Source organism: Podarcis gaigeae (assembly GCF_964106915.1).
Source record: "Podarcis gaigeae genome assembly, chromosome: 14".
NCBI classification, from domain to species: Eukaryota; Metazoa; Chordata; class Lepidosauria; order Squamata; family Lacertidae; genus Podarcis; species Podarcis gaigeae.
The window spans coordinates 47008423-47023225 of record NC_139690.1 but is presented as its reverse complement, the minus strand read 5'-3'; the positions used below and the strand labels follow the sequence as shown (position 1 = coordinate 47023225).

The 14803-nt window shown below is 47.1% G+C and overlaps 2 protein-coding genes across 6 annotated transcripts in view; both read right to left on the bottom strand.

Annotated features, from left to right (window-relative positions):
• The window catches only part of SHMT1 (serine hydroxymethyltransferase 1), a 343621-nt gene that overhangs the window by 299448 nt on the left and 29370 nt on the right, over positions 1-14803 (bottom strand). The window lies entirely within an intron of this gene.
• Positions 1369-10602, bottom strand: B9D1 (B9 domain containing 1). 5 transcript variants are annotated; one of them, XR_014557796.1, is made up of 8 exons: positions 10181-10366; positions 9510-9578; positions 8045-8156; positions 6354-6450; positions 5770-5832; positions 4114-4181; positions 1495-3103; positions 1369-1463 (listed from the first exon to the last, which is right to left on the bottom strand). XR_014557796.1 is itself a non-coding variant. In XM_083711841.1 (7 exons), the coding sequence occupies exons 1-7, from the start codon at positions 10525-10527 to the stop codon at positions 2958-2960; spliced, it is 621 nt and encodes a 206-aa protein (XP_083567967.1). In that variant the 5' UTR covers positions 10528-10602; the 3' UTR covers positions 1369-2957. The 5 variants fall into 5 exon arrangements, 4 of the variants coding, with proteins under 4 accessions (XP_083567967.1, XP_083567965.1, XP_083567966.1 ...); XM_083711841.1 differs by lacking the exon at positions 10181-10366 and adding an exon at positions 10462-10602 and having other exon boundaries at positions 1369-3103; XM_083711839.1 differs by having other exon boundaries at positions 1369-3103.

Genomic DNA, 14803 nt, shown 5'->3' with positions numbered 1-14803 from the left:
TCGTGCTCTGGCGGCGCAGCAGCAGCAGGAGGCCCCATTAGCTAAAGTGGTGCTTCAGGTTAAGAACAGTTTCAGGTTAAGTACGGACCTCTGGAACAAATTAGGTACTTAACCTGAGGTACCACTGTACATAGCAAATGCCGCACGGACTTGCGATTTTGTTGCGCTACACTTGCAACCTCAAATTGGCGAACGACTACAAATGTTGCATACTTTTATCTGTCTACCGTTTGGTTTTTCCACAGAACTCTGGCTCCCCCTACTGGAAAACCTTAACAAGGTCAAAATTAATTAATTTTTGCAAGGGCATGGAGAGCCACCAATTTAACTTCTCTTTTCTGCTCCACTTGCAACTGCGCTCGCTGAATTTTGCCACCATTTGAAATCTGTGCAAAACTTTGCCAGGTGTTATCTCATTTTTCCCTTTGACGAGGGTTTTCTGGGTGTATTTATTTGCATGCCATGCTAAGCTGTGGTTAACTGTTTACTATGGAAGTGCAGAGACGTGGGTGGCGCTGTGGGTTAAACCACAGAGCCTAGGGCTTGCCGATCAGAAGGTCAGTGGTTCAAATTCCCACGACGGGGTGAGCTCCCGTTGTTTGGTCCCTGCTCCTGCCAACCTAGCAGTTCGAAAGCACGTCATAGTGCAAGTAGATAAATAGGTACCACTCCGGCGGGAAGGTAAACGGCATTTCCGTGCGCTGCTCTGGTTCGCCAGAAGCGGCTTAGTCATGCTGGCCACATGACCCGGAAGCTGTACGCCGGCTCCCTCGGCCAATAAAGCGAGATGAGCGCCGCAACCCAAGTCGTTTACGACTGGACCTAATGGTGAGGGGTCCCTTTACCTTTACCTATGGAAGTGCAGAGCACCCCAGTTTTGCTCCTCTCCCCTAGGGAACGGAAGCAAGCGCCATGTTCCTTGGCTTGGTGTTATCGCCAAACAGGGGATAGTGGTTTCCTTTGCTCTAAACCAGGGTTTCCCAAACTTGGTCTCCAGTTGTTTTTGGACTACAATTCCCATAATCCCTGACCAGTGGCAGTGCTAGCTAGGAATGATGGGAGTTGTAGTCCAAAAACAGCTGGAGACCGAAGTCTGGGAAACCCTGCTCTAAACAAACCATGACTGGTAAGTTGAGAACAAAGCCTTCAGACTGTGATTTGTTTCACCCTAACCAAACCACCATCTCTTCTTTTGGACATCATTAAGTCCCAAGGATCATTGTTTTGTGCTCTTGATACATAGGAATAAAGGCAAATGCTCTGTGCATTCATGTATGGACATACCCAGAGTGATTTGATAAGAAGACTCTCTTTTCCCCCACCACATTCTTTAAAAAACCTTGCAGACAATATTACTACAAAGAAGACTGCTGCCCCCACAAATGTGGAAAGCCTTTATTTAAAATGAAACTGTACAAAATGGTGTAAGTACAAGGGTACTCTCTAGATCCTTCCAAAGTACACTGGGCAAGTTGGTGGGAATTTACAAAGCACCAATTTGGGTGTAGGAAATTCTAAATAAGCTCATCTGTTTAATAGCAAATGCTATTGCTTTCGTAAATAAGTGTTGGCGTTATTTTTAAAATATCACTTTCCATACTGCAAGAAACCAGTTTCAAGTAATATTCAAACTATCCCTTATACTTGATTTTCCTCCTCTTTCCTGCAGGTCTCATTCATGCTGGTCATTAAACCCACTTGTTTGCTGCACAACAGCAGTGGGCCTCCCTGCAGGACTAATTTAAAACAGTTCTGCAATACTGATGAAATGGGATAAATCAGGTGCCATAAGGGGCGGTCAGAGAGCGAGAAAAGCAGATTCTCTCTTACCTCCAACTTTCCAACAGTTACAAACCTCGTCCTAAACAAGTGAATGCTCAAGGATGAGTAACGTGTGTAAAAAGCAAGGGATGAACTTGGGGAGGTTGGAGCTTTAGGGCATTAGGACTGCTTCTGCCACAACATACTTTGAGATATGCAGGAACGTTCCCCTAAAGAAAACAGTTGCCCCTTGCAACTGCTAGCAAGCTGGGCAGAGGAAAACTTGCAAATGGCTTAAGTGTAGCTGGCACAGAGCAGGCAAGTTTGTAAGCATGCTATGCTTCCTGCATGCTATACTTTCTGTCTTGGCCATAATGGGATAACCGACCCCTCAAAGCAGAGGCGAGAAACTGAGCGGCACGACAGTGAAGCCAACCCTCCTACCGTGTAGGCTTGTGAAGTGTAAAAAAAGACCCACGATTTTTAGCTGCAGGTAATCCTTTCAAGTGTTGTGCTGCTAAAAAAAAAAAAGCCCGCAAGCTTGCTCCCTGCTGCGCTACATTTCTACATACATGGAACCCTTCCTTACATGACCAGCCATATATGAGCCATCTGCCATGGCCTGGTGCCCTCCAGAATCCTGTTGCGTTCCTTTCGGTAGAGTGGCCCTTTGTCAGTGCTCTACGGATGTTGGAACTCCAACTTCCATCAGGTTTGGCCAGAAGGCCAGGGATGATGGGAGATGCAGCCAGCTGGAGACAACCATGCTCACTATCCCTGCTGTGCTGGGTGGAGGGAAGGAAAACTCAGCCTGCTCTGCAGTTCATATAAAGAGGGTGGACTTGGCACAATGCTGGGCCTGGGTTTAAACCTCTGTGCCCTGTCTAGGGATGCCACGTTACTTGCTGCTGATTTCGTCACGGCAGGTAAAGCTGGTATTTGGGGTGTACCCAAAATTGCTTTGGTGGGGCAGAGGGCAGGGTTCAGACACAGGCTATGGGGTTGTAAGCTCAGCACCCCCGCCCTAGCACCTTGGTAACAGAACATTTGAAACGGTCCTCAGGACACACTTGTTAGTCCCGTGACAACTACAACAGGCCTGAGCTGGCATCTGGAGTGATCCTAGTTCAAATACCTTTGCCAGGGGGGCAGGTGACCCTACGGGCTTTCAAAGCAGGCCAGCAACCACCTGGTGTTCAGTAGTTTTGAATGCCGCCTGCCACTGACGGGAGCGAGGGGTTGGACGCGCTGGCAGAGCTCACGTCGTAGCCCAGCTTCTTCATGTCCTTGGTCACCACGTTGAAGGAGAGGGTGACGAAGCCTTGCGAGCGCACCCGGGTCACTGGAAGAAGACCAAGTGGAATGAAATGAAAACCAGCAGGAGTTTATTTCACTCTTAAAATAAAATAAAACTAATTTATTACTTGTAGCCTGCCCATCTGGCCGGGCCTCCCCAGCCAATCTGGGTAGCTCCCAACAGAATATTAGAAACACGATAAAATATTTAAAACTTCACTAAACAGGACTGCCTTCAGATGTTTTCTAAAAGTCAGATAGTTGTTTATTTCCTTGACATCTGATGGGAGGGAGTTCCACAGGGCGGGCGCCACCACCGGGAAGGCCCTCTGCCTGGTTCCGTGTAACCTCTCTTCGCACAATGAGGGAACCGCCAGAAGGCCCTTGGAGCTGGACCTCAAGTGTCTGGGCTGAATGATGGGGATAGAGATGCTCCTTCAGGTCTACTGGGCTGAGGCCATAAAAAGGTCATTAAGATCAAAGGGTGGTGGTTCAATGTCTGCTTTTCTGAATGCAACTGCACTTGAAAATTCAATGGGGGGAGAGTAAGCGCTGCACATTCATCGCCCCCCTACTAACACCGGACGTCTTCCCTTGGCAATGCATATTTATTTGCAGATATAACACAGCCTGCTTTGGAATCACAGAATGCTAAAGTTGGAAGGCATCTCAAGGTTCATCTTGCCCCCCCCCCCCGCATATTTCTCCCTTAGTTGCAGTTCCCCTCCCAATCCCCTCCCTCCCTAACGCCCTTCCAGCTTCAGGGTATATTTATAAACCAAACCAGATGCTGTCTTCTGTACCTCCACCACGGAACACCTCCCACTTGGGACTCTTCTCCCCCAATGCCACAAGAATTATCCGGTGCCAACATCTTCTGCAGGAGGAGGAGCAGCCCTGAACATGAGCGGATTCTGAATTGGGTCAACGTTTCAAGCTCAGTCTTTGCCCCTGCTCTTTAGGGGCCAGGCTCTGCCTGTGATTCCACCTCCGCAGGGCCTGGCCTGCAGATAACGTTCATCCCATCTAAGGGGGGTTCCCTCCCCAAGCACTTGCCTTCTCGGCCTTCTCCCTGCGCTACGACCTTGGGGTCCGTGAACTCTGGGCGTCTTCCCATAAGCCAGCTGGGAGAAAGAGAAAGGTCCCGGGTCATCGAGGCAGCCTCACAATTCCACTCGATCCAAATCCCCCCGTAACCTAAGCCTGTCAAATGTTACTGTGGCCCTAAATCTCACAATCCCAGAATCTCTCTTACAAGTTCAGCCAGCCACAAACGCTCCCAGACTTTGTTGGAAACCACACAGCAAGGTGCTTTAAACAAGGGGTCGAGAAATTGACTCTCTGGAAGTGGTTAGAGCACAGCTCTTCTCATCGCTGACCACTAGCATTGCAGTCCAAGGCTGATGGGAACTGTAGTCTAACATTGCCTAGAGGGTTACATGTTCTCCATCCCTAGTCTATAGTGAGTGGCAGGGTGGATAAAAACCAATGATCTTTTTTTAAAAAATCAAATTAAAAAAATCGGTTTTTAAAATTTAAATCGGATTTCAAAAATAAAATGCTTTTGGGGAACAATATCTTTCTAAAGATAGTTTTCTATTTAGGTTTTATTATAGTACAAAGGCTATTTATCAGAAAATAAGGATTTGTTTTAAGTTTTTCATGTGTGCTAAAACTCACTTAAATTGTTTAACCACATCAGTTAACAAACATGGATACATATGCTATAAAGTTCTTGTTTTAGTTAAATCAACTGTTTAAATTGTTATTAAGGAAATGATTGTTTTTCTCCTTCCAATAAAGTGCAACAGAAAAGTTGTCCAAATATAAACAGTTAACTTATTAAACCTCACAATAATTTCATAATTATCTGCCTATGTATTTCTATTAGTATAACCAAATCAGTATTTTTTTTATATAACTGTAAAAACTGCTCTGAAAATTTATTATTCCAAAAATGAAACCTTCCTCTGGTTGGAATGACTCTTTCCGTAAAAAAATAATGATTTAAATCAAGTCTTACTGGCTAGTGATTTAAATCAAATGTACCCTGATGAGTGGCAGCAGCTCTCCACTGTTTCAGATGGGGAAATTTCTCCACTGTTACCTGGTGATGCCAAGGATTGAGTTTGCAAAGCCAGAGCCCTGCCGTTAAACAATGACCCTTTGCTTCCTTATTCTTACTAGGCTCCTGGCGAGTTTTCCTTTGCCACAGCTGGCCAACAGTTTGAACTCTCCCTGTGCCTCGTCCCCAGCCCAGGCCAACAGTGTGCTGTTTACAGTGTATGGGGATCGAGCCCCTCCTACCCAACACGCAGCGAGGAAAGTGCTAGCAGTTGTGTGCATGCAAGTGTGGTTAGGGAGAAGCTTCAAGCCGCTGGCAGGCTGTGCCAGGGGCCAGTTCGTATAACTGTTTGGTTCAAATATCAAATTGCATAGGGCCCTCGTTTGCGTGGCTTGCTCCCTAAATATTAAATAGATGATTTGCACAAAAAGGGCACCTATGTGCAATCAAGCTGTTACATTTGCAAGCCGTCTAATTGGTGGCAGGGAGGTCATATTGGTACCCCAGCAGCCAAAGGGACTGCAGTGTGGACAAGTGAACCAAGTAAATTGAGATGATGCCCACTGGAGCCCAGTGCTTCTAAGACATGTATAAAAAAAACCACTTCCTAGTAAATATTCACCCACATCGTACACATTCTTCAGTACCTTGTAAACTTCTGCAGCTTGGATGTCGATTCAGGAACGAACATTGGGATGGTCCTCCTATGCCTGAAACAGAATTTAGGATATCCAAATCTGGGAGCTCAACCAATTAGAAAAGATCCAGAAAAGGAAAGATTAAGAAAGTCAGTGTTTTCAGTGCCCCATCAAAGCCAAAAAATCTCACATACCCCTTGGCAGAAAGAAAAAGGATTTGATGTTTTGTGGAGTCAATAATGAACAAGGATAAAATAACGTTGCAGTGACCCACTGAGCGGTGTGGGGTGGGGGATTGGGACCTATTCTTTAAGGAAATAATTGTTATGTCATCTCAGTGACCCACCCACAATGGCTCTGCTGAGAGATCAGCTCCTCTTTGGCCGACTTCCCATAATCCAGCGGTAGCGTCCGTCTCATGCTCTGGACGCCAGTTTTCAAGACTGCAAGACTATATTTGCATCTTTTCCTCTCTCTTTTGTAATTGTTATAGATTGGAAACCGACAAAACTGTATTTTTTAAAAGAAGAAGAGTGCAACAGCTTAAGGCAACTATGTTCAAACTGAGTCAAGGAGTGCGATTATGAACTCACCTCCCCGGGGTGAAAGGAATATGAACAGCTCCATAGCCTCGGACCACGTCATTCCCAAAAAGATCAGGGCCATACACGCTTATGACTATCTGAGGCCCTTGAGAGAAAAGAAAAGGTTCATCAACCTAAGGGTGCTGGGATGGATTTGGTCCTCTTCCCATCTTGCTGGCTATTACCAGCATCCCACCATGTTTTCTGCACCAGCTGCAGGTGTGTGGATGAAGTTTGGTGGGAGAGCAGCTCTGAAGTTGTATCACTTGGCTTCAGCGACTAATAATTCCCACTGGGTAAACAGGTGGCCAGGTGTCTCCCCACCCTCCTCCTGCCCCCAGGGCAAAGTAGCTCAGTGACATAAAGTGACAGGCTGGCCCGTTTTGTTTTGTATTATTTCTGGAGTTGTGACAGGTGTAAGGCCCCCAGATTCATCAGCTATTCCTTTGAGGCGAGGTGTCTTGGGTTGTTGTAAGGGGAAGAAGACCACTTTGCCAAGCGTGTTTGGTCTCAGGCCTTCTTAACAGGCATGGCTGAAAAGAAGCATAGCTGGTGGAATCACAGAATCGTGGAGTTGGAAGGGGTTCCCCAAAGGTCGTCTAGTCCAACCCCCAGCATTGCTGGAAGGTTCCTCCCTCAGTGGATTCAGTTCTTGCCAGTCTTGATGGAGAACAAAGGACGCCCAAAATGTACGTACAGTGGTGACTCGCAAGACGAAAAGAATCCGTTCCGCGAGTCTCTTCGTCTAGCGGTTTTTTCGTCTTGCGAAGCATCCCTATTAGCGGCTTAGTGGATTAGCGCTATTAGCAGCTTAGCGGCAAAGCGGCTATGAAAAAGAGGGGGGGGGAGCGAAAAAAATCGCAAGACTCGCAAGACATTTTCGTCTTGCGAAGCAAGCCCATAGGGAAATTCATCTTGCGAAGCGCCTCGAAAAACGGAAAACCCTTTCGTCTAGCGGGTTTTTCGTCTTGCGAGGCATTCGTCTTGCGGGGCACCACTGTATAAGCAGGACTCTCCTCTGCAGTCTCTCTTTGCCCTTCTCTGTAACTAGTAAAAGCAGAATAAGTAATCCAGCTACAGTGGTATCTCTGGATGCAAATGGGATCTGTTCCGGAGCCCTGTTTGCATCCTGAAGCGAACACAACCCGCGTCTGCGCATGCCGCAGATTGCCGCTTCTGCATGTGCATGTGACGTCATTTGAGCATCTGCGCATGCGCAGGTGGCGAAACCCAGAAGTAACGTGTTCCGTTACTTCCGGGTCGCCGCGGAGCGCAACCCAAAAACGCTCAACCTGAAGCGTATTCAACCCGAGGTATGACTGTATTTGTTAAGTGTTAAAAGGCACTAGGTTTGCAGCATTTGCAGCAAGCACCAAATTCAGCTTTGCTTGGTGCAGAATTTCGGTTGCCTCACTGCAGAATTTTGAGATCTTTTTCAGGACAGAACCCCCCCCCCCCCATTCCCTTCCCATTTTATTAAGCAGAAGGGATCGAAAGGCCTGATCCATCCATTCTGTCTTTCCTATCAGAAACCCAAAGCCTTGCTAAGGGCTACTAGAACCTTCCATACCTGTTGCATTCCAAATCTCTCTTTTAACATGCATGCACCAAACTTGGGAGACGGGCCAGAGCACCTCAAGCCACCCTCTTCCTGTTGGTGGTTTTCGAGCTCCAAGACTCTCTTGCTTCACTTTACTTACAGCCAAAGGGATTTGTGCTCTTGAAAGTGATGTCAATGGGGAAATTCCACACCAGGTCTTGCGGGGCGACTCTGTTTTTAGAAGTGATCTGCGAGATTCCTTCTTCCAAACCCTGTAAGGAAAAGGGAGGGTGGAGTCAGACCTTTGCTTTTCACATAGTATTTCTATTCTGATTTTGGAAGGAGATTCCAAAGATCAGAGGAACACAACCACAGGTCTTCCTGAAAAACGGAATAGGTTCACAAAAACAGCATGCGGTTGATAGAAAATAGAAATGACCACAACACCATCCAGGTGAAGAAGGGACATTATCAGAGTTCAGAAACCAGAGGTACTACCCAATCCCTGAGCTAGGGAAATGAGGTGCTTGGGGGGTGGGGCAGGGGAGATTCTGGTATTCAACAGGTGTAGCAAGAGACATTGTCAGAGCTGGACTCTTCCGATGCTGAGTCGCTTAGCTCCTCCCCCTCCCTCCGGCGGGCTTTAGGACCCGGTTCCCAATCCTCATTCTCTGCTGTCCCGCGCTCCTGTACATTTGAACTTTCCTCTCGTGCCAACCCAGTGACCTTTCTCCTAACCGTTACACTACTTCTGTCACTGCTTCCCTCTTCCGGGATACTGGCCGGATCTGACCTCCCCTCCGTTGTCCGACTCTCCGATGGAGGCGTGGTCAGCTCTGCCTCGTCTTCTCTCCCTGGTGGGGAACTCTTCCCCCCCACTATGCTCTGGTGGGGAAGCTGGTCCTGATCTCCAACTGCTGCTCTGGGAGTCCCCGCTGGGCCCTTGCTTCTGGAGTGTCCCCCTTGGGACCCCCCTTGCCCTGGCCACCGGCGCCCCCTTCTGTGAATCTTCCGATCCACTGTCATCTTCTCCTACGCTCCCCTCGGATTCCTCTCCCTCGCTCTCCATTTCCTCCCCCTCCTGTGCCTCTGCTCCTGAGCCCCTGACAGACATGTTTTGGATTACAGTGGTACCTCGTTTTGAGTTCACCTCATTGAGCGTCCATTTCACTGAACGTCTGCGGCAAACCTGGAAGTACTGGAACGGGTTACTTCTGGGTTTGCCGCTTGCGCATGTGCAGAAGCGCAAACTGCTCTGTGTGTGTGTGTGTGTGCAGAACGGCTCTTTGTCGTGTGTCCTTTTCGTCTAGCGTCCGGGGCTCTGGAACAGATCCCGGTCGCAAAACAAGGTACGACTGTATATCTATTTGGTCTAGCATCCTTCTTCCCAAATCGAGCAGCCGGAGGCCTCTGGGAAAATCACAAGGACCTGAACCTGTCTGCTGCCTCTTGAATTTGGCAATCAAAGATAGACCCTGATAACGGATATTCTGTTTCACTGTTGCGGATGCTGATTCCTTTTCAAAGCACAGCAAAGCAAAATGGATGGATTCGATGCAAGCGGTCCAGAAAAACCACTGGGCTTGTGGTTAAGGAAGGAGCAAGATGACTGGAGAAAGACTTACTGAAGTAGGGGCCCAGTCGTAACCGTACACAAAGCAGTACTTGCAGTAGAGGTCATCAAACTCTGGGAACTGAAAATGAAAAAAAAAGGTTATTTGCATCTTTCCATACAGCTCCCTATACTCATCCTGATGTGTGGGGGTTTACTGAATGCAGTGCTTGGGCCGGCAGCAGCAGCTTTTGCCACAAAGTGCAATGATTGGGAAGCTTGTCTCACTTTTCCTCAGGCCAGGCAATGCAACACAGCAGCTTTTCTTCATTTCTTCATTTCTTACTCTGCTACCAGCACCCTTTAAATGAAAAACCAGCTACAACTTAAGGATGCCAGGGGAAACCTACAGACATACCTGCTGACACCTCAAAATCCCATGCAAGGTTCTTCACCCTTTCACATCTGCACTCTAAGGCACAAATCCAACCCGTCAAGCTTCCCTTGCTGTTCACCGCTCTGATATTTTGTCATGAGAGGGTTTCACGCAAGTGCCATTTATACCTATAGGCTGTATGCAAGGATGACGACGTCCGCTAATTGCTGCACCTGTGGGATTTGTGCCTGCCCCGCAGCTAACTGATGCACAGAAGCAAGAGAAGCAGGCATTTCTAATTACAGGCATAGGTGGTGAAAACCCAATGCAATACCCCACCCCAACCCGATTTCTATGAGCAGCTGCACCTGTTGGGTTTCTGCCTGTTGCGCTGCTTGCAATAGGGAGATGGAAGCCCGGGGAGAAAACACAGTCAGGCTCTCTCTTTCTGTGAAAGGCACAACAGAAGGGGAGTGGAAAACGGGGCGCGGGAGTAAAGAAAGGTCGCACCCCCCTCTGTCCGACTTGGTTCCGCCCATGGCCTGGGGGTACAGAACAGGCGGGAGATACCACGGCGAAGGCCTGGAGGGGTGATTCACCCGTTTCTCCAGCGGGACAAAAGCAGCCCCTGCGCCCCCCTCCGGCTCACCTGCGCGCTCTCGATCTGCCCATTGACCATGAGAAGGAAGACGGTGGGGCTAGCGGCGGCCGCCATCGGGGCCTCGCAGGCGCCGGGAGAGGGCCCGTTGCTAAAGGCCGCGTCTCTGGCCCTCCTTAGCAACGGCGGACGGCGCGGCGCGTGGGCCAATCTTCGTTCCGCGCCTCCTTTTCGGAACGCGAAGGGGCGGGGCCGAGGCTGCCCTAGAACGTTGGGTTGCTGAATCGGAAGCCGCTTGGGAGGGGGGACTCCGCTCTCGGTCACAAGGCGATGCTGATGCGCTATGAATGAAATAGCTCTGTTAGTATAGCGTGGAGCAGGCATAGGCAAACTCCGGCCCTCCAGATGTTTAGGACTACAATTCCCCTCATCCCTGACCATGGGACCTGTTAGCTAGGAATGATGGGAATTGTAGTCGGAAACATCTGGAGGGCTGGAGTTTGCCCACTCCTGGCGTAGTGTTATTCGTTGCAACGGTTGCAAAGCAGCAGCAATAATAATAATAATAATAATAATAATAATAATAATAATAATAATAATAATAATAATAATAATAATAATAAAAAACATAGTAAATTAGAACGAGAATGTGCTTTTATTGTGATAGCAACTGTAAAAATGTGATCCTGGCTTTGGTGTGGAATTGGTTTGTTTTATATTCTGATTTTTTAAAATATTGGATCAGATTGTTACTATCAATGTTTGATGTTTTATTACGTTGCCTAGAGCGGCTGGGGCAACTGAGCCAGACGGGCAGGGTATATATAATAAAATATTATTATTATTGTTATCTTACTGCCATAGGCACGCTGAGGCCGTTTGAGGGATATAAATAATTATAACAAATCGTTATGGAGAACGGTGGGTTTTCATATGATCAGATTTATTTGTTTGTATATATATATATATATATATATATATATATATATATGGGACGCGGGTGGTGCTGTGGGTTAAACAACAGAGCCTAGGACTTGCCGATCAGAAGGTTGGTGGTTCGAATCCCTGTGACGGGGTGAGCTCCCGTTCCTCGGTCCCTGCTCCGGCCACATGACCCGGAAGCTGTACGCCGGCTCCCTCGGCCAATAAAGCGAGATGAGTGCCGCAACCCCAGAGTCAGCCACGACTGGACCTAATGGTCAGGGGTCCCTTTACCTTTACCTATCACACACCACCTTTCTTCCCAGAGACAGACAGTCGACTCCACAGCAGTGACCAGAGGAGGAATGACCACTGGGAGGAGCGCAGGGAGAAGAAACGCCCTGGTGCATCTGCAGCAGCAAAAACGGACACCTTCACTTGCCCCAGCTGCAACAAAACATGTCTCCCTTGAGGAGTGCATGCTGCTCCCTGCTTCTCTCCTGATGTTATCCTCACAACAACCTTGTGAGGTAGGAGGTTAGGCTGAGAGATGGTGATTGGATAAAGGCTACTTGGTGACCTTCATGGCTGTGTGGGAATTTGAACCCTGATCTTCCAGGTCCTAAACTTGGCACACTTAACAATTCTATCACACTAATGATACTGGGTTGTTTTTTTTTAAAGAAGTAATAATACGTTATGATAATAATGATAATAACTGAAATACAGTGGTACCTCTGGTTAAGAATCTAATTCGTTCTGGAGGTCCGTTTCTTAACCTGAAACTGTTCTTAACCTGAAGCACCACTTTAGCTAATGGGGCCTCCCGCTGCTGCCATGCCGCCGCTGCACAATTTCTGTTCTTATCCTGAAGCAAAGTTCTTAACCCGAGGTACTATTTCTGGCTTAACAGAGTCTGTAACCTGAAGTGTATGTAACCCGAGGTACCACTTTAACAGGATGATGATTTAAATACTGTGGTGTTTTTGCAACAATCTGTGCTTTTTTCTTCACCTTTAAGAAGGGAGAGCCTATACTCCTCCCTCACAGACACATATATAAGACAATGATCTCACTCCCTAATAGAAAACGCACAGAGAAACGCAAGAAAATTTGGGTTCATTTATCTAAGGTGAGGAAACACTCATCTGATGTCCGTTTTTCACAAACAATTTGACTGGAAATAATAACTCTTGTAAATTCTCATTTCTAGACGTATGTTGGAAAAAGAAACATAAAAGAATTGAATGATACAGACTTCCAACAGATTTATATTCCTTAAAAAATCGAGGTATGGAACCAAATATCATGATATGCATTAATACACTTTAGAATGTATATACTTCATTATAATTAAGATTTATGGTATTGGAGAACCTTGATTTATTTTGACATAATATTTGATATTACCAGCTGAAGAAGGCGTTTACTCCGAAACAGGGCCCTGTCCTTGTCACCACTACTGAGTCGTACATCTGATTCATACTCTGGATACTTCTCTTTGGCCCTATTTGATTCCTTATTCTGATTTTATATAATATGGATTCTTTTTGACTGCCATTGAGACTTATATGAAACAATTGTTGTGTACTGGTATTTTATGTACCTTTATACTATATCACTGCATATTTGAAACTACATTATTTCTGTACTTAAACGTTGTGTTTAAATTTACTATTATTTTAAAACTGTCGCACTTATGCGTTGTGTTTAAGTTTACTAGTAGTTTAAAACTGTTATTCTTAGCAGAATAGACACGTTTTTCTTTTCAACTCTCGAGTAGGAATTATTCCTTGTATTGAAACTTTTGGCCAGAGCTCTTGGTATATCCTTTTTAGTGTGCTTTTTTCTTCTAGCATCCCATGCACTTAATAAATAGTTTTTTTTCTTTATAGAGAACACTTTTTTTAGTGGTTTGTCACAATATGTGCCAACCTGGCGCCCTCCTAAAGTGTTGGTGGAAGATTGAGGACAGATAAAGGGAAGGAGCTTTTCACACAGCACATGGTTGAACTGTGGAACTCACTCCTGCGGGAACCCACAAACTTGGATGGCTTTAAAAGAGGATTGGACTTATTCCTGGAAGAGAAGGCTGTCAGTGTCTACTACAGGCTTCCTCAAACACGGTCCTCCAGATGTTTTTGGCCTACAACTCCCATGATCCCTGGCTAGCAGGACCAGTGGTCAGGGATGATGGGAATTGTAGTCTCAAACATCTGGAGGGCTGAGTGTGAGGAAGCCTGGTCTACTAGCTCTGCTGTGCTCTGCCTGCGGAGTTGGAGGCAGCATTGCGTCTGAATCCCAGTTTCTGGAAACCGCAGGAGGAAAGAGTTGCTCTTGTGCTCAGATTCTGCTTGCAGGTTTCCCAGTGGTGAGAACAGGACCAGTGGTACCGTGGGTTACAGACGCTTCAGTTTACAGATGCTTCAGGTTACAGACTCCGCTAACCCAGAAATAGTACCTCAGGTTAAGAGCTTTGCTTCTGGATGAGACATAGCTGTCAACCGTCCCTTATTTGGCGGGAAACTCCCTTATCCCAGCGCCGTGTCCTGCTGCTGTCCCAGATTGATGATATCCGGTAAATTTCCCGGGTTTCAAAGGAAGCAGCTCCTCTCCCTCCCTCCCTCCCTGCCGGCCAGGGAGGAGGGAGGCTCCAACTATGTTGTTTGGCTGCGTTGCTCACCCAATAAGGAGTCTAAGAACGACTGTGTGTGTGTGTGTGGAGCTTGCATGCCCGCCTTTGCTCAGCGCTTCCCAGCGGAGAGGTGACGGTGGTTTTCCTTGCTGCATCCCCTTTGCCAGGTTGCTGCGCTGTGGGAACCACCGCTTGAGGCTTCATTTGGCTGCTGGCTGGGCTTTCTGCCTTTGGCTTGGAGGGGCTCAGAAGTCGAACACACCTGCGCTCAAAAAAATCCCTTATTTTGGCTGCTGATCCCTTATTTTTGAGGCTGCTGGTCCCTTAGTTTCAAATCTGTAAGTTGACAGCTATGGGATGAGAACAGAAATCGTGTGGTGGCAGCGGGAAGCCCCATTAGCTAAAGTGGTACCTCAGGTTAAGAACAGTTTCAGGTTAAGAATGGAACTCCAGAACGAATTAAGTTCTTAACCCGAGGTACCACTGTACTGAACTAAATAATGCTGGCAAGCTGCTGATGGGTGTCGTTTTCTAGAACAGCTGAAGGGTGTGGGTTGTCACAGGCTGCTTTATGGAATAACTTCCCTTGCCACTAGATGTCCCCATTTAATTATCGCTAGCTGCTGGAAGGTTCGTACAGTATAGTTAAAGCTTTGGTTTTCCCAGTAGTGATGCATGGAAGTGAGAGCTGGACCATAAAGAAGGCTGATCGCCAAAGAATTGATGCTTTTGAATTATGGTGCTGGATGAGACTCTTGAGAGTCTCATGGACTGCAAGAAGACCAAACTTCTCCATTCTTAAGGAAATCAGCCCTGAGTGCTCACCGGAAGGACAGA